Below are 23,338 nucleotides of genomic sequence, written 5' to 3' on the forward strand. Positions count from 1 at the left end.
TCATACCTTCCACACTTTAGATTTGTGGAAAAAGTAACTATTTTCTGCTACCAGTTTGGAAACAGTTACATTCAATACTTACTTTATAAAATCTATCACTTTTTGTGTCATTTAATAAGATTTTTATTGTAGCTGCAGTGCATAATAAGAGTTATTGCTGTTACTGCTCCCTTCAACTGCTTGATCTTCGGAGTGAATAGAAGAGCGTGTTTGTTCCAGGTCAAAAATGGAGTGGGTGAAACAGAATAATTAATGGCTTGCTTTTTAATAACCTTAAATCTTGAAGTTTGTAATCATGACTTGTTGTAGAGATTGCATGCAACTGTAGGTTGGAAAGTGGTGGGTTTGGGGGTGATTTTTTTTTTCTCCCTAGGCATCTTTGATTAGGATTGATAGCCCTCCCATTTTGATACCATCGGCTGAGTGAACACAGTTTTTGATGGTTGCTAGGAGTTGTTGTGTACATATAGATTTCTTTGTCAGGCTCTGGCTATCAGGAGAGCTGCTTACAGGTGATGCTATTGCTCTCTGCATGCATCACCAACCCACTACTGCTGCTGGGTGTCCGGTCAGTGCTGACTGGCCTGGGAAACCATCTCACCAATAAAACCTCCAAAGCAGCACCTGTGACCTTGGGATGAACATAATAATGATTGATGGCTGAGATGTGGAAGAAAAACATGACTTTTCCCAACTTCCCACTGACCTACTGCAGGAAATGAGAAGATTAACTAATACTTTAAAAAACCCAAGCAAAACAACAACGAAGCCAAAGCTCAAACCCTACAATTTTCTAGTGCTGCAAAAACGCAACCTTGGCATAACGTGGTTTGTGGAAAAAAACAAGGGGAGAAGGGCTGTTTCTGTCATGTTTTAGGGTAGAAGTCACATATGAAACCTAGAGGAAAAAACCCCTGACAGTCCTGGGAAACACCAAATTTTACAGGTGAAAGTGTGGATTGAGTCCTAAGTTAGCTTATGGCTAGTTTGGGGAGCTGGGTTTGGATATTTCTGAGGGCAAGGATAGCTTTGGGAGGTACAGGCCTGAGTGCTTACTTATATTTGGTAGCACCCTTCTCCTCCAAAGGCCTCACTTCTTTCATGGGGCAAACTTGGAGGTCCAGCAACAACTTTTGCTCCATTGCAGCAGTGCTGAGTCAGAAAAAAAGGGCCTGCTGCTGGGAAGGGAAGAGGTTCAGCAAGGGAACAGTGGCCTCTGATGACAAGCAGTGAGAAGTGCAGGAGGCCACACCAGCAACGTAGACTTAAGTCCCAAGGAATTGATTGTCTCCATCCTCAAGGCAACTGGCAGAAAAATATTTTTTATACATGTCTGACACCGTAAAGAGCCTGAGGCTAATGCAGTTCAAGTTTTGCTTGCTGTAACATGTAAAACCAAAGAAAAAAATAACATTCACTTTCTTGAAAGAAGGTAGGATATTTTAAATTTATAAGTGTTGGAAGTAGAGATGTTAATGTTGGAAATACATTTGTGTTACCCATGTGTGTAATGTTACACATTTGTATTAGATTTTAGTCCTAACCTATGAGTGAACACTTCCTAAGTAGGAAGGCAAATTAATATCTTTAGTACTGAATCACTGTAGAAGGAAGGTTGCCTTTGGCAAAACTGTAGTTTACTAGGCCTAGTTTGTGCTTCCAAAGCCCTGTTAAATGTTATAGATAAACCATAACATTTAAGTAGTCTTAATGTTGATGAGATTGTTTCCAGTTTCTTGTGATACAGCGATATGAAGGGAGAGAAAGGAGTAAGTGCTGTGTGTGGGTCTGTGCTTGTGCGGGATACATTACTTCACTTTTGATGGAATAGCAGCTACAACTACTTTACCTACAGTGTGTTTTTTGGGTTGGTTCACCCAGAGGTTGCTGGCAGCAGTGATTGCTGGATTTTTTTTTAATATTCCTGCAACATATAGAATGCAATGCTAGCATTCAGATAACCTTATTTTTCCCGTTATTAAATACTCCTTGATGAGCAGTATTGGCACTGATCCTCCCCCCAAGTCAAAGTTCACTTCGTATCTGTTTCCTCTTAAATCCCTTTGCATGTGGTCAGCTTTATAGGTCATAAATGAGAGTCTGCCAGCTTATTTGTTGTCTGATTGTTTTCACAAATGCTTCTGGTGTTGATCTTTCTGAGAAAATAGACACTGATTGCAATTTGTGTCAAACACAGACAGTGTTTTGTAGCTGGGACACAGAATGGTAGAAGGGTTAAACATGACACATTCCCTTGAAACAGTTTTGACTGCTGCTAATTTGAATGTTCAGTAATGGAGATCTGTTGGATGGAGGGGTTACCCTTCACTATTAATGACTCATTGGCCTCCTTCCCAAGCTGCCTGAAGTGCTGCTCTCCCTAGTGGAAGTAATTTTGTCTTTGAAGTACTTTCCAGAGCTGTCAACTAATGTTCCACAGTTCCCAGAGGAAATAATAAGCCATGAGCGCATATACACTGAAAATGTAGAGTCTGAAATGAACTGTTCCTATAGGAGCCTGACAGTCTGCTTCTCTGTGGAATTCAGCTTGTTTATACAATCTTATCTGGCTAAGCTTTGGTATTTTATCTGGCAGGCAGTTCCTATGAAAAGCAGCTGTCCAAGCAGTGGGAGTGGTGCTCCTGTTGTTTTTTTCAGAAGGTCTATAATTTCTTGTTTCATGTAAATTAAAGAAATACAATACTCTCTTGGCTACAACCAAATGCTCTAACCAGTTTTCTTTCCCTTATAAATAGCCCTTAAACTATGCTCTGCTGTTACGTCCTGTATGACTTAATGATAGAATCATAGAATCAAAGAATCAACTGGGTTGGAAAAGACCTCCAAGATCATCAAGTCCAACCCTTGATCCAACACCACCGTGGTTACTAGACCATGGCACTAAGTGCCACATCCAGTCTCATCTTAAAAACCTCCAGGGATGGTGAATCCATCACCTCTCTGGACAGCCCATTCTGATGTCTGATTACTCTCTCCATAAAAAATTTCTTCCTAATATCCAACCTAAGCCTCCCCTGGCAGAGCTTAAGATCATACCCTCTTGTCCTACTGCTGGTTGCTTGGGAAGAGACCGATCCCCACCTGGCTACAACCTCCTTTCAGGTAGTTGTAGAGAGTGACGAGGTCTCCCCTGAGCCTCCTCTTCTCCAGGCTAAACAACCCCAGCTCCCTCAGCCTCTCCTCATAGGACTAGTGTTCAAGTCCCTTCCCCAGCCTCATTGCTCTTCTCTGGACCTGCTCCAGCACCTTGACATCCTTCCTGAAATGAGAGGCTCAGAATTGGACAGAGTGCTCGAGGTGTGGCCTCACCAGCACTGAGTACAGGAGAAGAATCACTTCCCTGGTCCTGCTGGCCACACTGATCCTGATCCAGGCCAGGATGCCATTGGCCTTCTTGGCCACCTGGGCACACTCCTGGCTCATGTTCAGCCTCCTGTCAATCCAGACTCCCAGGTCCCTTTCTGCCTGGCTGCTCTCCAGCCACTCTGTGCCCAGCCTGTAGCGCTGCAGGGGGTTGTTGTGGCCAAAGTGCACAAGGACCCGGCACTTGGCCTTGTTGAACCTCATCCCATTGGAATTAGACCATCTCTCCAGCTTGCCCGGGTCCCTCTGCAGAGCCCTCCTGCCTTCCAGCTGATCAACACTTCCCCCCAACTTAGTGAAATCTGCACATTTGCTAATGGTACACTCAATCCCCTCATCCAGATCATCAGTAAAGGTATTAAATAGAACTGGGCCCAACACTGATCCCTGGGGGACACCACTAGTGACCAGCCACCAACTGGATGCAGCACCGTTCACCACCACTCTCTGGGCCCGGCCATCCGGCCAGTTCTTAACCCAGCAGAGAGTGCCCCTGTCCAAGCTGCCAGCTTTTTCCAGGAGTATGCTATGGGAGATGGTGTCAAAGGTTTTGCTGAAATCCAGATAGACCACATCATAGGATTTATGGTGCCCACCTGGAAGGTGTAATGTGTTCTGTGAAGTCACAGGCTGACTACAGAATTGTTAGAGGAGTAACTCAAAGATGTTACCATCTGTGAATTTACAGGTATGTTTTTAACCACCACCACTGTTGTCAAGAAAGTGAGCATAGGTGAGCTTCCTATGTGAAGAGGTCTGTAGATCTGTAGCGTATATCGATCGTCTCTAACAGAGAAGTCCTTATGGGTAAGCAGGTAGTGACAAGCTATTTAAAAAAACAAACAAAAAAACCTACCAGCAAGCACATATTAACTGAAAGGATGCAGCCAAAATACACAAGGTTTTATGTTCAAGGATTGGACTTGATGATCTCAGAGGTCTTTTCCAACCTGGTTGATTCTATGATTCCATGCAGCTCATGCTAGATAATAAAATGTTTCTTAAAACTTACTGAAAGCTGAAGCTTTTTTGGGAAAAGAGTGACAATAATATTCAGTGTCTGCAGAAGAGTTCGAGGTATTTTTTGTGTAGCTTTGGGTTGCAGGTTCAAGTAAGAGAGAACGGAAAATCTGAGGAGTCCTTCTCCAACTGTGGTAAATTGTGTTCTTCATCTCTTTTACGGGAATAGTGTTTTCAGTGGGAAGTAAATTATGGGGACAAGTAAAATTCAGGTCCAAGTCTCAGAATTTAGTGGCTATTCAGGATTATCTGGCCAGTTCATAGTACATCTTTGTCTGAAAGCACTACATCTTGTAGATGAAAATGGTCCATGTAATCTGCCCCATTCTGAGAAATCCAGGACATATTCAAGACCTAAAAGGTTAATTTTCCCTCTGTCACCTGTATGTAAATAACATTTCATTCCAGCCTCATTTGAGACTTAAGAAGACATGACACTTGGCTTCAAGCACTGTTCGAATGTCCCATTTGATGACACTTCTCAAGGCTGTACACATGCAGAATTTTATAGACCTTTTGCTCCACAAAAGGAGAATTTGATATTGCAACAAATGAAACATGAAAAATGAGCTCTGCCTGGTTCCATATGGTATATACTGGTCTTGCCTGAGACCCAGCATCAAGCACAGTCCATTCCTTTAGCTGAAGTGGCATTCCTGCTTGAAATTCAATACAGTGAGAAACTCAAAACCTAACAAGAAGTTGCTGACCTTCATTAAAAGTCATCATAAATTATGCAGTGATACAGTTTTCAGTTCAGTCTGACACATGCCACCAGAGCAGTTTAGTACTGGTTGTGGCCACCCCATAGCTGGTAAAAGTGAATGATGTTGTCTGACCTGTCCCAGTTCCCTTGTAAAGAAGGAAGTTTTCTTTTTGCTGTGCTAGGGATTAATGACTTTCTGATACTACAGAAACAGCTGATGTTAAACTTCACTAGAGATACTTTGCTTTATTCCTACAGCAAGAGTAGTGGTTCTAAATACCATCGAGGAGGTAGCTGTTTTGTTCTGCAGGATTTTTTGTTTTGTTTTATTTTTTTTTATTTTAAGGTGATGTCCAATTGAGTATAACTGCTAATGAGTAGATTATCTTGAATTCACATAATCTAGTAATCCCTGTATTGTTAAGGAGCATATATTCTGTACTTGAACTTTTTCTGGAAAATAAAGTTAATTAGTGTTTTTTCTTAAAAGCTCTTCAAATTAGCTCTCATTTCTCCAACCTGTAATAGCTTTCAGCAGTTTTACCTGTTAAAATTAGGACTTCATCTTCCTGGTATGGAATCCTGTTTAGAGTCAGAGTTGGAAACTAATGCTTGGCATTATTTTAAAAACAGAAACTTCAGTCATCAACGGGACATGGACTTCATTTTTACCATGGTCTAGCCCTGTAATACTAAATCCAAGAATGGTCAGTGGTCCAACACTGAAGGTAGCCTGTATCACTTGTAATGTAATCCTGCTTTTGCCTGGTTCATGTTTGGAGGGAAAAGGTAGCATTTTTTGTGGTAAGATGGGCTTTTTGTTTTAGAGGAGGTGGTTGTCTTGAAGCTGTTCAGAGGTTAGGAATGCTGGCAGTCATCTGGGGGGGCAGGTTAGTGGACTGAGCACAGGTGAGGAGGTCACAGGCATAGAACAACTACTTCTTTTGTTCCACTGCCCTGATGCTGGCCCAACCCAAGAAAGCTGATTCAGAAATGACCCGTGTGTCTTAGGAGGACCATCATACTTGTGTGACATTACTACTTGATCATCACAGACTTGCATGTGAGAATTAACTCTCTGGATTGTTGTTAATTTAAGGGGGAGAAAAGAGTGTTATCAACAAATATTCTCAGATGAACTATTTGGTAAAGCTTTAACAAGTTTACCTTAAAGTAATTAAGTATTAATATACTAACATAGAGAGGAAGGGAGATAACAGTTACCTGAGTGCTTTCAGGGGACAGATGACTAACCAGGGCATGTGCTCATTTTACCTACAGTGCACTGAACTGTACTTGCCTACCTATTTTTCTGAATCTTTAAGGGATGCAGATTTTGGTTTAAGTTTGGGTTGCCAGTGCGGCAGGAGACGGTCTTAAACACATAGACCTGTAATGTGTATGTAATTTTAATTGCCATCTTAAACTGAAATTTTGGGGTAAAGGTTCTCTTGGACTCTAAGGCACAGCACTGCTGTTCTTACAGTGCTGTGTTTCAAGTGAGGAAGAACTTATATTCTAAATCTGAATGCCCAAGTTGTTTTATTAGGACTGTCCCAGAAATTTATCCTTGAATTGTGAGGGTGAGCAGGGCACAGTGTTTGAGACTGTAGTGATGAAAGATATCTCTTATGGACCCATACTTTACAAGGAAAAGGTATTTGTTGTGAACCTTCAGAATCATCATTCAGAACTAGGTGAATGTAGATGGTGATCTTCTTGATGAAAGAAAAGGAATAATACCTAGCTTTGGTTCCAGAAGTTGGCTTGTGCATTCAAAAGAGTAGACACTGCAATGACTGTTCACCAAGTGAACTTGAGAAGGTGCCCCCTCTACAAAGTCACTGTCTTGGCTGTGAATATGCTTCCAGAAACGAGTTGGGAGCTTCTTGCATTTGAGTGATTTTAAGGACTTCCAATCCTGTGCCTTACCAACCTAAATAACTCAGTAAGGCCTGTGTAATTGGTACAGCTCTGAACAGCCTGGGAGGAGAGAGAAGAGGCAAATGTGAAGTTAAACACAACAAATTTGTTCAAGGAGGATCTTTATTTCACGGGAACTTTTCCTTTGGCGCCACCTTCTAGATGCCTTATATGTCCTCAGGGTTAGTATAGCCAATGTAGATAAGTTATAGGAGAATGCAGAAATAGTCTTTCTGAAGTCTTCAAAGGACTTTTTCTAGCCCAATAACTGTGTAGGATCATGGAATAAAGTAGATTGGAAGGGACCTCTGGAGCCCAGCTAATCTAACACCCTGCTCCAAAGAGGCTCAGTTTGATCAGGTTGCTGCTTAGCACATTTTTTGTGTCCTTTGATTAGTGTAACTTAATGTCATTTAACTGAAGTCTGTCAATAATATGCCTTGAAATTAGACTTGAAAATGTGACTTGCAAGACATAGAAATGCAATTATAAACTTGTTTTTACTAACACCTTTTTTCCCCTAACCTATGTAAGGTTAATTTATCGGAGAAAAAAATGCTTAGTGGCAGTTCTGTGAATGTACTTTTGGATTATACTGCTTGTTTTCAACAGTAGAATAAACTGGAAGTCTGTTAGTTTATCTGAAAAGTGTTATCATGCTAAACTCCCCGTGAAATAATTTTCCAGCTAGTGCATGTTTCATGTTTAAACTATGCACAGTATTTTTAATGGGAAATGCAGTGACGCAATTTGTACACTAACAACTTCATGTCTTAAGTGTTTTTTATGCAAAGCACAACATGAGCTTCTTATATGGAATAACTTCTTTTACTTGGATAATTTAAAAGTGATTACTTTGCAATGCACTTGAAATAAGTGCTACAGAGACTAAAATATTTAAACATTTCCTTAAACTGAAGACCTTAGAAAGGCAGCTTTCCCATGGATCTTCCTCTCAAGGGCAGGAGTCCATGTCCATTCTATGATGTTTAGCATACGGACTAGGCAGCAGAGCAGTTTCTCCCTGCATCTCTTTCTGCCAGGCTGCTTGCTTACACAGAACCTTTTGTTATCTGGCACTTCTAACACTTTTTATTGCTGTCAAGTTCAGCTGAAATGAAGTAAAATATTCCAAAGAGAAAAGTGATGTACCAAGAGATGCATATTAACTAACAAAGGCTAGGCAAAAAACGTATCCAACTACTCTCTTGCACTCTGCTATCATGTTTGTACCTAAGGCCTGCTATCAGTTAAGGCTATGTATTGAGTATTAAAATGCACCCTAATTCGGACTTTCAGGTTAGGAATACGCTCCTTGGCCACTTGAGATGTATGTGTAAAATTAGAATCCAACTCTGAAAATACAGTCTCATGTCCAAGATGGTATATCAGGCCTGCAGCAAGTAATTGCATACTACATAGCTGAAATAGGAGTTCAGAAAAAGAAGGGTTTTTTTCCCCAAAACATGGAAGTGTGGGTAGTAATTATAAACAACTCATTCATTCTGAATGTTGTGCGATGGACATAAAGTGAAACAAAAGTTAGAATAAGTGGGAGAATTAATTTGGGTTTTTTCCATATTATTAAGAGTGTACCTTCACTGAACAAAATTTAAGTGTAAAATGCCCTGCAGATTGAATTATTCTGTTTGATTGATATGCATCGGTACTGCTTCTCTTTCAGATGAAGTGGACTACAGCAATTTTGGGACCAACACGCTATCAAGGAAGAAGAAGGCTCTGGTGACACTCCGCAATGACAACCTCCGACGGCGTCCTCACATTAACATCAGCATGCCTCATGATTTTAGACCAGTGTCTTCCATAATTGATGTGGACATTCTTCCTGAAACGCACAGGAGAGTGAGGCTGTATCGACACGGGTGTGAGAAACCCTTAGGATTTTACATTCGCGATGGCACCAGCGTAAGAGTTACTCCTCATGGACTGGAAAAAGTACCCGGTATCTTCATCTCTCGTATGGTTCCTGGTGGCTTAGCAGAGAGCACAGGCTTGCTGGCTGTGAATGATGAAGTCCTGGAAGTTAATGGCATTGAAGTAGCAGGAAAGACTCTTGACCAAGTCACAGACATGATGATTGCCAACAGCCATAATCTTATTATCACAGTCAAGCCAGCAAACCAGAGGAACAATATTATTCGGAGCAGTAGGATGTCTGGTAGCTCTGGCCAGTCTACAGACAGCACTGCGAGTCACCACAGCTTGCCTACATCCCATGTGCTGCAGAACTTCCACCCTGATGAAATGGAGAGTGATGAAGAGGCTGACATTGTCATTGAGGGTGGTCTGGAGCCACAGCACATTCCTAAACTGCACAGCCTTACTTCCAGTAGCCTCTCTCGAATCAATGGCAGCAGCCTTAGCCACAGACTTCAAAGGGACCTGGTGCTCAACAACAACTCTGGCCGAGAAAGCAATGGCAACATCCACAAATTACTCAGTTCCTTAAAAACTGATCCCCGACACAGTCTGGTTATCCCCAGAGGAGGTATCGAGGAGGATGGAACAGTCATTACGCTTTAGTAGCAACTTCTGCAATTCTCCTTACAGTCTTAAGTGCCAATTGGGACAATTAACTCGTGCAACATGTTATGCACAAAACAGGGAGCTGATATTCTCATAGACCTCACGGGTGCAGAAAATTGTTGCTTTCTAGGAAACGTGGCATCTGGAGTTAGACATAAAGCTGTCATGCACTGCAAAATTTGTCAGGAGAAAGCCAGAGTGCAAAATCTGGTTCATATCCCAGCCCTGAAGTGAGAACACAAATTCGTTTTAGTTGTTATAAATCTAAGCAGTCTTACAGGCTCCCCATGGCAATGCTACATACTTGGGTTTGAATACATGGGTGGATGTATTAATACGTGCATGTATATGAATTAGATTTTAATAGTAACAGACATGTCCATTTGAAGTGGAACCTGGTTTTCTTCTAATACTGGCTTAAAGGGGGCGCTTCTTAACAGCCATCCCATCTACTGTTACACACAGCCCTTCTGCTAACTTGTTTACACCATATTTTCAGCCTTATGTCTAATCCAGACGAGCTCTACATAAAAGTAGCTGTTTCCTACTCTGGTGGTAACAACGTTTGGGAGATGCTGCAAATACATTTTCCAAAGGAAACTGTAGATTCTATATATATAAAAATAAGTGGTTTTAGAGGCCCGAGGCGGCCGTGTGTAGGATGTAGCCGTGACTGCTGGGGCACGGTCGCCACCTGCGGGCCAGCGCTGGGAACGCGGGGAGGCACCGACACGGCGGGGTCAGCGCCGCTGTGTGGTGGTGTATTCTTTTCCGATATTTATTAGCTAATACCTCTTGGTTTTTTCCCCATCATCTCTCTCTTTTTTTTTTTTTTTCCTCAAAATCATGGTTCACGTGAATTTTTAAAGATGCAAGCAAGAAAGCAGCAGAAGTGGAAGAGTGTGCTAGGACTGTCCCCTTCACCTCAGAGCTGACACAATCCCTGTACCTTTGGGGCCACCTAAATCCACAAGGTCTTTCCTTACAAAAGGTTGGCTGATTGCCATGCAGAGCTGGAGGGGGATGCTGACTGGCTCTCAAACCTAACTGTTATTTTTGGACTCTTATAGTAATAAAGCTTAACATTTACACAGGATTTCTAGAAACTTAAAATATAGTGGATGTTTGCGATGGTCAGACACCTTTACTGGGTGCTGGCTGTTGGGTGACCAGTGACTGTTGAGTCACAACCTGTCTGCTTCTGAAAATGCCATGAGTCTAAGAAAGTGATTTAATCCAAAATATTTTGTTATATCTCAATCAGTGTAAGAAACAAAATATAAATGTTTTACGATGTATTTTTCTATTTTTAGCTTGTGTCATTTGCTCTTTGTTTTTAACTTTGTAGTACATTAAAGCTTTTTTTATATGGTGGAATAGACATTTCTTAAATATTGTATGGATATGAAAATTCAGAAGTCTTGGTTTGAAGAAATTACATTCCATTTTGGAATCTGTAATGGCTAGAAAAAGGTTGTGCGGACTAATTCATTGTTGCTAATTTAGAATACCTGTGGAACAACCAGTCTTCTGCTCATTGTTAAATATCTTTGGGACATTGAACTTAGTTTATTTCTTTTAGATTTGCTTTAAAAGTTTATTTTAAAATTCTTTCACTTACTCTAATTAAATTTCTTCTAGGTATCACAGCAGCTATAGAGCTGTACTTATTTCTACTGGCACAGTAAGAATAGATCATTGATCTTGTTCGTCTTAAAACTGTGTTTGTACTTTACCAAAGGTTTTCATTTTTTTAAAAAATCTGATTATTGGTGCAGTAAAAAAAAAAAGAATAGCTGGATATGCTTCAGTCAATCAGACCATCTTATCAGGAAAATTTTGTTACACTTTAAATAAGACTACTTTTATGAATAAGTGATTTGTCTGGCTGAAGTTACTCGTTTTTCCTTATTTAACTGATGACAATGTGACCTATCTGCAATAAAATGTGCACTGTCTTACTTCTAAGCTATATTCTTTCCCTGTGCTCAAGCATTTATGTGGAAGTATATCCCATCCCTGTGGAAACAAGGTATCTGGGTTGGATGGCTCTTCAACTATGTAACCATTTTAGTAATGATTTTCTCTGTATTAGTACAGACTTTGATCCCGCTGCTTGATCTCAGTGATACTGAGTTTCTTTCCATAATGTTTTTTTTCCCAGTACTGCTTTTACTAAAGAGTACTGCTACACTGATTTCCTTGGGAACCCTCTCATAGCAGTTTTCCCAGTACTGCTTTTACTAAAGGGTACTGTTACACTGATTTCCTTGGGAACCCTCTCATAGCAGGGCTGGCTGCAAACCTCAGGGTTTTGAGGGTTAATTCTGACTCCTCAGAAAAAGCCTAGGGTATCTCTGGCTTAGTGATCTGCTGCTGCACTGCACTCCTTTGCCTGGAGCCTTCTGGATGTCACTGTCCAAAGAAACCGTGCAGTACAGTCTACTCGTCGCAGGGGATAGGAAGCGTAACTTGTGTTTCACACGCATGTACCCAAGATGAATTACAAACTGAGAACACCCAAGTATTGATGTGTCAGCTTTAGAGCCAGCACTTTGTGAAGTAACTTTTAAGGCTTGCAGACATTTTGTGCAACGTTTTGGGGTGAGGAGGGGTGGGGGGTGGCAAAAGCAGCTTCTCTTTTGAATGCCCCATACTGATGCCTGAATCTGTGTTATCCCAATTATCCTCTCACAGCGAGCTCCCTTCCCACCTCAGGCCGTTATCAGAGCAATCTGCATGGAAACGCGTCTGAGTTGTTCGGGCTTCACAGACCGGGACCCCTTCGGCTGTGGGATTAAATTGCCCAACTGGGCTGTAAAGGTGGGCGGCTGAGGGAACAGAGGCGCGCCAGCCCTCCTTAAGGGGCAAATCCTCCATAAGCGCTCCCGGAGAGGGAGCCACGTTTCCGTCCCAACGCTTCCGAGAGGCGGCGGGGGCAGCAGGGCCTGAGCTTCCAACAGCCAGGCGCGACTCCGTGCCCGGACACTGGCGATCCGTGAACTCAGTCCCGGAGCGGCCGCTTCCCGTCTCCCGGGGCGCGGGGGCCGGGGTTGGGAAGGCGGCTCCGCCCGCCGGGAGCGCGGCTGCGCCGGCCCGCCCCGGTCATGTGAGCGGCGGCGACGGCCCATCCCGGCGGGAGCGGGGGTGGGATGGCGGCGGCGGCGGCCGGAGCGGGCGACGGGGTTGGAGCCGACCTGCTGGGCACCTGCCCCGGCGCGGACAGCGGGAACGTGTCCCAGAGCCACAGCAGCGCCTCCGGCCTCGGGGAGCCGGAGGACGAGGACGCCTCGGAGGCGTCGCTGAGCGCCACCGCCGCCGCCTACTCTGCGTACCTGCTCGCCGACCGCAGCCTCTTCAGCGAGCAGGTGGGCGAGGGGCCAGGCCGCCTCGGGGGGGTCCTGCCCAGCTCCCTGGGGACAGGGAGCAGTGGCGGGCCCGGCGCCGGGAAGGGAGGGGGTATCCTGGGAGCGCAGCCCTCTGGAGCTGGGCGCGCTCCCGCTGTGGTGCTGTGCAGGACAGGACGTACCGGTGTGTCGAGTCCCTTCTGCTCAACAAAGACAAGGAGGGGAAAGCTGCGGGATTTCTGCGAGGCTCGTTTTAATGTAGACCATGTCTGTACTCGGTGGTGGTATTTCTGAGAATCCGGTTTTCGTGTTTTCAAGTACCTTTAAAGGATTTCTGTTTTGCAGATAGAAAGCTTAGACAAGAGTCTAGAAGACTTACTGACCAGAGTGGATGAATTCGTGGGAATGCTGGACATGGTATGTGTAACTTGCATGTGGTTGCGTTTTTAATTAGTGCTTGTGTAAATAAGACGTGGAGAGGAAGAAGCCTTCTGTCTAGGTAGGTTCAGTATGAACACACATTTGGTAATTAGACAGCTTGTGGATAAAACTGCCAAATTTCATGTCAGAGCAAAATACGGCCATATAGCTTTGTGGTCATACAATCATATAATTGTTTAGGTTGGAAAAGACCTCTAAGATAGAGGCCACCTGCTGACCTAGCACTGCCAAGTCCACCATGAAACCATGCCCCTAAGCATCACATCTACATATCTTTTAAATACCTGCAGAGATGATGACTCCACCAACCAGTTCCCTGGGCAGCCTGTTCCAGTGCTTGACAGTCCTTTCAGCGAAGAATTTTTTCCTAGCTGTATATTTACATAGCTTTATTTGTATACTTATCCATATACCTACAGAGAATCCCATTTTGAATGGTGAAATGACACCTCTGAAAGAACAATATGATATTCTGCTTCTCCTTTAAAATACGTAAAGGTATGCTCTGTGGGTTTTATAATCAAAGTATCTAATCCGAGTTGCCAAACCTCCAAAGCTAGAGGGGAGACCCTCTTATCAGAAAGGCAGCTTTGTTTTCACTTTTGCATTGGGTTAGATGGGGGAACTGAATATAAAGTTCCTATAAGCTGACACTGGTATACAGGCTGTCTTTTAAAGCGTAGCACATGTAGTTCTGCACAACTATAAGGGGAACTTCAACCAAGACTTTGTGTCCTGACTTTTTTAACAAACCTAAGGAAAAGTACGGGTAGTAGAATTTAAGTAAAAATTTTAGTTCAATGTGTCTAGTTCTTTAGTATGTCTTGGAAAATGTTCCATCTCAGTTCTAAGGAGATGTAGTAGCCTACTTTTAATATAATTATAAAGGTAAATATTAGCCTATGCAAAATAAATTTTCTTCAAAATTACTTCGAAATTATACAAAAAAGCTAGTGTTTTGGTTTTAATCTAGTATTTCTGTACTAATTTTAATCTGGTGGTTTTAAACTCTGAATTTTAATCTGTTGATTGGAGCACAGTTCTAGTTTCCAGAATGAAATCTATTAAACACTTTGTTTTATTCATTGATTTTTGTATTATTTCTTTGAATTGTCTTTAGATTCGAAGTGATTCCTCTCAAGTTGTCAATGAAAGTATACCTCAAATTTACACAAAAGCAATAGAAATGAGGCAGATATATAGGAAGATTGACAAACTGGAGGTAGGTATTTGATATCTCTAGATGCATTCTGTTTCCTAACAGAAGGGGGGGAGAATCAATGATGTGCCATGTGTGTGTTCATGCATGCATGTGGAGTGAGCTCAGTTTTGTTCTCTATGTCCAATCTGGGTTCAGTACTTCAGGGTTAATAACGAGAACGCAACTTATTAATAATTTCTGGACACTGTAAGCATTCTAAACATTTTTGGACCTTTTTTAACATCTTTTTTAAAAACATCTATTTAAAGAAAAAAGGATTTTTGTTTATTGACTGCTCAAAGCAAGGCAGTTTTTATAGTCTTTCAAAGTTACTGTCCTCAGAGACAAATAGAATGAGAGGTCTATTGATTTCTGATAAAGCTTCAAAATTGTGATACAGATCCTTGGTCTTTCTTTTAGCAGTAGTAAGTCTAGATTCTAAGAAGTTCAAATGAGTTACTTGACAGGTAAATAGAAAGACTGATTGTTTTATTAGATTTAACCTGGTGTTCAGCCTTTTAAGTGTTTCAAGTAATTTTTAGCAATAAAATGGACTTGTAGGTGGAAGAGAGCATGAAGTTTTTGACTCCTCATTTAAGTAATGGATCGTTCACCACTGTTGTGCAATACATAATCCTGTTTTGTTAGTGAAAAAGCCCTATTTCTGTTGGTTTTCTATCTCACTAGGCTTTTGTGAAAATGATTGGAAATAGCGTAGCTGGACTGGAAGAAAGGGTCATAAAGGCAGAAACAGACCTTGGAGCTTTTCCAAGCACATTCAAGAAGATCTTGCACACAATCAGCATACCATCCTTCCTTAATGTAAGTAAACTTTAGTTACCACATGACCAGCTTAGTTGCTCTACTGACTAAAGTAGATTATTAAATTAATAGTAAGTTTGTTACATATGCATCTGAATTTAACTTTTATGCACTTCATTAGGATTTTTACAAAGTTTTCAGGCTTAATTAAAAGAAAAAAACCCCAACCAAACTTAAAAATCACAATTCCTTACAAGGATTTGTGTAACTTAGCAAAACAAGTCTGAGACACAAAGAAATGAACGTGAAGGGCACAAACAAGCACGTAATGCACAAGCCTTTATACTGAAGCACCCCTGATCTCTGATGATATGCAAAGCAAGTAGGAAGAGCCTGTACAGGCAAGACTGTTAAAGGATAGTTAGTTAATTTCTCATCTCATTCCTTCATTTTCCTTGATGTTTAAGTTTAGAGTGCTGTCATTTTTTTCTTTTCAAAAAAAAAAACCCAACACAAAGCTGCTATTTATAGGCCAGTTACAAAACCAAACAACTACATAAGTGGCCTTCAAGAATATTCAACAGTATTTTCCGTTTGTTTTTTTGTTTTTCCTAAAAGCAGTTATCAAGCAAGGAAATATAATCTTCAGTTGAAAAGTTTGGTAGTTCTAAGAAAGTGCCTTCTTTTTCAGTGTTGCATGGGAACACTTCATTAGCTTAGTTGTTTTTTCACAATTAATAACGAGAAAACTCTTAAGAAGTGTCAGCAAGCTGAACCTGTCATGTCCAGTGGTTTCTTAGTTTGAGTATGGATAGCAGTAAAAGAACACTCAGAACTTACTGGCATTAATTGATTAGCTAAAAGGCAGGTTACTGTTCTGCAGTGCTACTGGATATTGCATAGTAAAATACCTACTTTCACTAGTAAACACAAGCATATCTGAATGAAAATGCCTATAGAGATTTCTCCTTATGGTTTGGAAAAGAAGGCTTTTCTCATGTCATGATTTTCATTGTAGCTGTAGTTTGTATTTTCCAGGTGCAGTTTTAATTTAGTCAAGGTCCCCCCCCTTTCCCTTTAAATGTATCTGTTTCTTTATAAAAAGGATGTATTTTGTATTTCTCAAACTGTGTATTTGTAATCTCACTTTCAGATTTTGCCCAAAGTTCTTCCCTTGTGAATACCAGTCAGTGTAAAGTACAGTACTATAAGACTTCTGGTGTCACTAAGGATGTAGACTCTGAAAAGATAAAAAAGTTTGCTAAGCAGCTGCAAAAATAACTAATCATAAATGTGTGCTTAGGCAACTGTGGGTACTGTGCCTGTCTATGAATTTCCTCACTGGATTGAAATTATCCCCTTCTTGCACATAGGCAAATAGAACACCTCTTAAATCAGTGGATTGCAGAAGACCTGTGCCCTTAGTTTCCCTTTCTTGCAAGGTGTTTTCTCATAGGACAGTACAGGATAGGAGATGATTCTAAAAATCAGAACTTTGATTTCAGAGGTTGCTTTTGCATTTGGAAAAATTTGTGATGTTGAGAACACTGATTATATCTACTATTTATAGATCAGATCTTTGTTTATATTTTTTAATTTCATCACAACTTGAATGCCAAAACAAACTTAGAGAAATTAATATTATTGTAAAGTTAACAACATATAATTTAATAAATCAGCAATTTTGTATATAACAGGAGTTTATGTACTTATTTCATATGGAGTACAAGTATACAGTTCAACTGAATATTCCACTTTGCTGTTTTGTAGGTATTCTTACTTATATCATCATCTTGGTATTGCAAAAGCATTCCAAACTCCAAGTATGCTAATAATATTTGGTATGCTTTTAACTTTATTGTTGGTGAAGACTCTAACAAATCTTGATTTCAAGCATTCTATTTAAGGCCAGTTATTGAAAACATACACTGGGTCTGTGTTGTGTTGCAGCATTATTTATACACAGTAAGACTGATGCAGTAATGAGTAGTGGTCCTTGTCTCCTTAAATGAGCCATTTGGTATAGCAAAACAATGTATGGTTAATATTTAAAAGAAACATGCACTTTTCCTGAAAAACAGTGTAGCAGCTCTTTTCCAGTCCACTACCAGATTATTTTTAGCTGTATGTCATATGAAGAAGCTCAACAGGAGCAGCAGCCTTCTTGACAGCAACATCTACTAGGTGTGTTTCTATATGAAGACTTTTTTAACTAACTAAATGAGAACATAGGCCTAGGGTTAACTCAAAAGAAGCGGCTGCGGAGAACTCGAAGGTTGGAGCAGAAAAGGTAAAGGTATTTGGCTTTGAGAGGATGAGGATTTCAACAACTATGCCATCAGCTGAATGGTACAGTTTGGCTCCTGCAATACTGGCATATCATACACCTTCCAGGACTGAGTCTGTTTAGGTGCTGGAATGGCAAGCATTAAAACCTGCATTTCTTCAATAACATTAAGAATATGCCAGACTCATCTGAGCTATGGTTAAGAATTCACTTGATTAAGGAGATACACCTTTAGAACTTCTGTTGTTTTGCATTTTAGCTCTGTAGGCTTTGTTTTAAAATACTTTTTTAAAAAGGCAAAAAATAAACCTGTCTGATTTTCAGAAATCGTCTTCCTCGCGACAACAACAGACGCTCTATGAACCTCCAGTCCTCTTCAAGACTGAAGACTATTTTCCATGTCTTAATGAAGCACCTTATTGATGATTTTTGCTTTGGGATTGATATGAATCTGCCAGAATAGAGACAGCCAAGTGAACAAAAGAAATGCTAACCTCAAAACAGCGGCATTTCTGGGCACTATTGATGACGTATTGCCATTCTGGTTCTCATTGTCTTCCTTCAGACAGTATTTTCAGGTAATCTTTGTTTGTGTTCATTATTTCAAAAATCTTCCTAAAACACCATATAAATTTTCAGATTATTTTGGGGAGAGAATTTAAGAATACTTTGCCATTCATTTTTTTTTATAGGAAAATATTAGGAAACATACTTTTATATATAAATTCTTTAACACGTAAATGTTTGTGCTGCTGCAAGTGTAAATAGCTATACCACAAGGATGGTTGTTATTTGGGTTTTTTTTTCTTAATGTAATGATGGAGGTGAAAGAAAAACTATGCATAAAACCATCTACTCCAAGGTTTGAGGCCTGGTCCCTGCAGTTTGTACAGAGAAATGTACCACATTGGGGTATACTAGTTGCAAGGGGAGGAAGGGGAAGCTCATCAGGGACATGACTGGATCATAGAATCGTAGGATCAGCTGGGTTGGAAAGGACCTCCGAGATCATTAAGTCCAACTCTTGATCCACATGACCTAGTCCCAGTTCACAAAGCAAACATCCTGCTCCCACTGACCATCCTCAGATCACAGTGACCAAGCCTCTAATTAGTGCATCATTGTATTGTTTGATGTGTAGCCAGGTGGACATGAGGTAGATACATCTATGTCTATAGATACATATAAAACAAACATGCTGAAAACTTGAGGCAGGGATGTGCCTGACTGAGCCTTAGTCAGGCACCTCACCAGACTGTTTTCTTTTCCCTCACAACTCTCCATGTGGTTACTGGGACTTGCTGATTGCAATTTATATTGTCAATAAACTAATAGCTATCTAAACCCTGTTGTGGTCTTGCATTTCACCGGACAGTATTGGACTTTCTTTCTGAGAACCTTTTTGCATACAGCCTCATATAATACCTAGCAGGTGTTAATCATAAATTGTCACTAGAAATACCCAAAATTCAGATTTTGGAGGAATAAAGGAATGCTTTAGGGAAACAGTATGTCTGCAGAGAAAAGGGTATGGATTTGCAGAGCAAGGATTATATATTAATAGATAAGGCTTTGAAAAGCTTATGTTCTTGTCTCCAAACAGCAGAAGGGACTGGGTTGTAAGCAGTATCTGAAACAACCTTGAGTAAAAATGAAAACAAAGATCATGAAGTCAGAATCAGTAGTCTCCAAAAGCAGTCCTGATGTAAAACTTATCTGAATTTTAACATAAAGAGTCTAGAAAAATAATTGTATGTAAACATGCAGAAAGGAACAGGCATGACATTGAAGACGGGCTCCTCTTCCACCTCCCATACTCCTCACTTTCATAAATAATTCACTATTTAGATGTTTCACTGCAGCAACAATTGCATTTCTAAAAGGTATGGTACCTTTCAGTTTATGCATAAATAATGCTTGAAGGTTTATCCCTCAGTGAGATCTAATGAAATTATATACCTCTAACTCAGTATAGCAACAGAAAGCTACAGTCAAATACTCTCAAGTGCACTAATGCTGGCATGGAAAAAAAAAAGATAACTTTAGAACAGCTTTCTAATTAAATGAATCAACTGCTCAAATAAAAGCTTTGTCCTCTGCTAAGGTGAGCCAAAATGGAGTTGCATTTAAACAGATAATATTTTAAATAATAAAGTTTTCAGTAAGTTTATACAGCTGAGTATTTGTCTTACAATTTTGTTCATGTTAATGAGAGAAAAAAATCATATATTATGAAGTGGGAGTTTATGTTAAACAGCTGTATGAAAAAAAAAAAGGGCTGTATCTTCAAAGCACACCACAAACAAAAATCGTGCAGTTCCTGTAGTTAGTATAGTTCTGTGTGGAAATGGTCCAAAATATTTTTTATTACTGAAAATAATGGACATGGAAGATTCCTTAAGAAAATACTATAAAACTACAGACAATAAATAAAGTGTGGCTTTTTAAAATACAGAATAGCAAGGTCACAATTCACCTGTGAGCTATAGTCTAGAAAAGTTGTAAAATTAAGGCATCCTCATAACACTGACAAAATGCACACATGCACTCTGCTGTTGAGTTTGTACCACCTTGGCTGCCTCCTTATTCATGATCAGTCTCACAAGCAGGAATTACACAAAAAAATCCCAAGTGTTCACACTGCATAAAGAAAGACTGTGAATATTCCTTTGTTCTGACTGCTGTAGTTACTTTATATTAGTGTAGAACCAGTAACTATATTGTGAATTAGGCTCAATATTTACTGTTTCTGCCAGCTGTAAATAAAATCTAAATCTCAAAATCCACTGATACCAGTATTCATAGACCCAGAAATCCATAATTGTGTCTTTCATTGCACAATGTTTGTCTTTCTCCTTTTGCTTGAGTTCCAAGATGCAAGCCAGGAACTGTAGGGCTTTATTACTGACTTTTAACATGAAGAGGTCTTCAGCTCGAATTGATGTGAAGCAGGATTTGATTACTGTGCTGAGCTGCTAAATGTTGGTTATCAAGCATATGAAATGAGCTAATGTTTAATATCAAATTATTAAAATCAACACAAATCTTACTTTTCTTCTATGGCATGAAGCAAACATTTTAAAGCAGTCCTAGCAGAAGTAATGGTAAAAGTTTTTATATCCTTATAGTTACATACATTTTAGGCTAATGTTACTTAGCATTAGCCTAATGCTAATTTAAACTAATGCTGCAGCTTTCTAAAAGATACATACATCATTTACTCTACGATATATGTAAATATGTAGCAGAAGCTCTATTCACAAGCTGTGCAGATTGGACTGAATGTCAGAAGTCTACATTTTTCATAGCTCCTGGACAAAAATCAACGTCATCTGTCTTATATAAATATTTAGTTATATGATAAACTATGGCTGAAGCAGGCACATAAAGATCGATATTTGTATTTAATTATTTTTGGACCGACATATTTTGTTCCACTTGAGCAGTGCTGCAATAAAGCACAAAGAAATTACAGATAAATGCACATTATGGAAATGAAAATATAATAAATAGTTTAAAGATGCACTAGATTACATTGACATCAAAACCTGTGGCATTTCATTACTTTTGCTGACAATAACTATCAAAGTTAAGAAGTTTTACCTGCACTACTAAGAAATTAGTAGCAAACTTAATTTGGACTCTGTCCTGCACAGGAACTGTTTCCAGATACTAAGCTCATAAACTGTAGAGGGTGATCCTGAGTGAAAGACCTTCCAGAATGAGAAAGAAGAGCTTGCATCTTCATCTATGAAAAGAACTTTATATTTGAAGTTGGTAAATATTTTAAGATTCCCTTAAAAAAAAAAAAAAAGAATAGAAAACGTTTTTTAAGTGATGACATTTTTAAACTCCCTCAGTTTCAAAGAAAAGAAAAGAAATCTAGCCTTGGACCAGCTACCAAGAAAATCCTATGTACCAAGACCGAAGCCCTGCCTTGAAAAGCCAAAATCCCTTTCAGATATATCTATGGTCAAAGAGGATCATAATGGAGGTCAGTAATCTTTCTAGCCACTGCAGCTAAATCCTTCAGGTATCCAGAGTTTTAAACGGCTGGGATTCACATCCCTGTAGGAGCTGAGCTGCTGTGGCAGGCTGTGCTGCAGTGGCAGAGCAGAGGCCTTGTCCACATGGCTGCTTTTGTTGATGCTACTTTAGGCCGGTGGGTGGTAGTATAGCCTAAAGGTGGTAGTACAACTGATCAGCTCCAGCTGATCTCGGAGATTAGGGGAGTTTTCTTCACCTTTTACTTGGGGTTATCTACTCGCAAACTCTTTCAGTGCTGGTCATTTTTATGATTTTGCAAAACAGTGTAAGTAGTATGCAAATGGTACATGATGATCACAGTTTTGAAAGTGCTAAGTAACAAGCAAAGCAAAAAAAACGGGAACAGAAGGTATTGCTCCTGGGCAGTACAAAACAACACTGGGGAGACAGAATGCAGTCACCTGGAGATACAGAATGTGAAAAAGAGAAATTGAAATAATGCCTTCGGAATTATAGCAGACAAAGGGATATGGTAGGAAAACTGAAATATCCACTGTCTAAAATCCACCTGGAAGACTCAAAATGACATTTAATTTTTGTCAACTTTAATATTGGCTGTACATTATTTGATGGACTATTAAAGTAATAAAAAAGACATTAAAATTGCATAAGCAGTCATAAAATACGATGTTTTCAGTCCAATGTGCTATCTATAAAGGATCTTGAATAGTCTTTAAAAAAAGTATTTTGAAAATACAGGTAACTAACTGTGCTGACATAAGTAAGAAAAGGAACTGAATGTTAGCAAGGATTTCCTTAGAGGGTTCTGAGTGAAAAGACAAAGGAACGAAATTCACGAGGGGGAAAAAGCACTCGCTGAGGGAAGAAGGATAAGTATCCAATTTGATTTATCATCTCCCATGGTTCAGAAGCTGTAGGTTTCTTGAGAATAGTTTAATGCCTACATTATTTAAAAATAAATTAATTGCCATCTGTTCCTTACAGGTGATACCATCAGGAGTTTCTTTACAAGCAAGAGGTCTAGAAAGCAACCTTAAAGGAAAAGCAAAAGCAGAAATTCCCACAATCCTAAGACTTTAGAAATGAGGGCTGACACTAAATATGACAGGAGTACCTGAAATGTTTCTCTGAATGTGAATCTAAAAGGTTTGCAGAGAACTGCAGGATGGCAGAAAAACTGGTTCTGATTGATTCATACAAAAAAAAAAAAAAGAAAAGAAAAAAAGGAATGGTAAGAGCCTTATTCAGGAATGGAAGAGGCAGAAAATAGCATAGCCAGGAGATAAGCCAGGACACATTCTAAGGTGTAAACTTGCAGTGACACAGCATGAACAGATAAGGGCAAGATCCCTGAACTGGGAATTCTGACTGAAGATCCACAACATACATGACATACACATGATATTGTTATTTATTCACAGTTTAGGACCTTGTTTTTATTTTTATTTTCATTTGTTCCAGGGTGCACTATTCCCAAGTACAGTTTTAGGAGGGGCTTTAACTGTGCTTGAACTGTGGACTAGTTCTGGTTTGTGTGTCTGGACTGGGTTGCTGTTATTGCCTCTTGTTACTGCCTCTCCCATGAAAGCAGTAGGACTTGCAGGTAGAGTTAGCCAGACCATTGGACTGTTCTGGCTAAAAATCAGTCCTGCCAAGCCAAACAGTCCAACCCCAGTGTTGATGACCTGGCACAAGGGTGGGGGGTGACACTT

The 23,338-nt window shown here is 40.1% G+C and overlaps 2 protein-coding genes across 2 annotated transcripts in view; both read left to right on the plus strand.

Moving 5' to 3' along the window:
- The window catches only part of PARD6G (par-6 family cell polarity regulator gamma), a 66,277-nt gene extending 54,376 nt beyond the window's left edge, over window positions 1-11,901 (plus strand). The window contains exon 3 of the mRNA XM_051812801.1: window positions 8,718-11,901. Coding sequence (XP_051668761.1) covers window positions 8,718-9,577 — 860 coding nt within the window. The 3' untranslated portion in view covers window positions 9,578-11,901. The remainder of the gene's footprint in view (window positions 1-8,717) is intronic.
- An 805-nt stretch (window positions 11,902-12,706) lies between these two features.
- BLOC1S4 (biogenesis of lysosomal organelles complex 1 subunit 4) lies at window positions 12,707-18,962 on the plus strand. Its single transcript, XM_051812833.1, has 5 exons — window positions 12,707-12,948; window positions 13,273-13,344; window positions 14,489-14,590; window positions 15,257-15,391; window positions 17,943-18,962. The coding sequence occupies exons 1-5, from the start codon at window positions 12,733-12,735 to the stop codon at window positions 18,039-18,041; spliced, it is 624 nt and encodes a 207-aa protein (XP_051668793.1). The 5' UTR covers window positions 12,707-12,732; the 3' UTR covers window positions 18,042-18,962.
- Window positions 18,963-23,338: the final 4,376 nt, after the last annotated feature.

Source organism: Manacus candei, unplaced genomic scaffold (assembly GCF_025592945.1).
Source record: "Manacus candei isolate 608988 ecotype Guabito, Panama unplaced genomic scaffold, ASM2559294v1 h1tg000088l, whole genome shotgun sequence".
Taxonomy (NCBI): Eukaryota; Metazoa; Chordata; class Aves; order Passeriformes; family Pipridae; genus Manacus; species Manacus candei.

What these genes read in the sequence shown, in the direction of transcription:
- BLOC1S4 (XM_051812833.1), top strand. Translation starts at nt 12,733, where the DNA reads ATGGCGGCGGCGGCGGCCGGAGCGGGCGACGGGGTTGGAGCCGACCTG. An exon ending in TCGTGGGAATGCTGGACATG is followed by an intron (nt 13,345 to 14,488) that starts GTATGTGTAACT and finishes AATTGTCTTTAG; the next exon opens with ATTCGAAGTGATTCCTCTCA. An exon ending in GCATACCATCCTTCCTTAAT is followed by an intron (nt 15,392 to 17,942) that starts GTAAGTAAACTT and finishes TCTGATTTTCAG; the next exon opens with AAATCGTCTTCCTCGCGACA.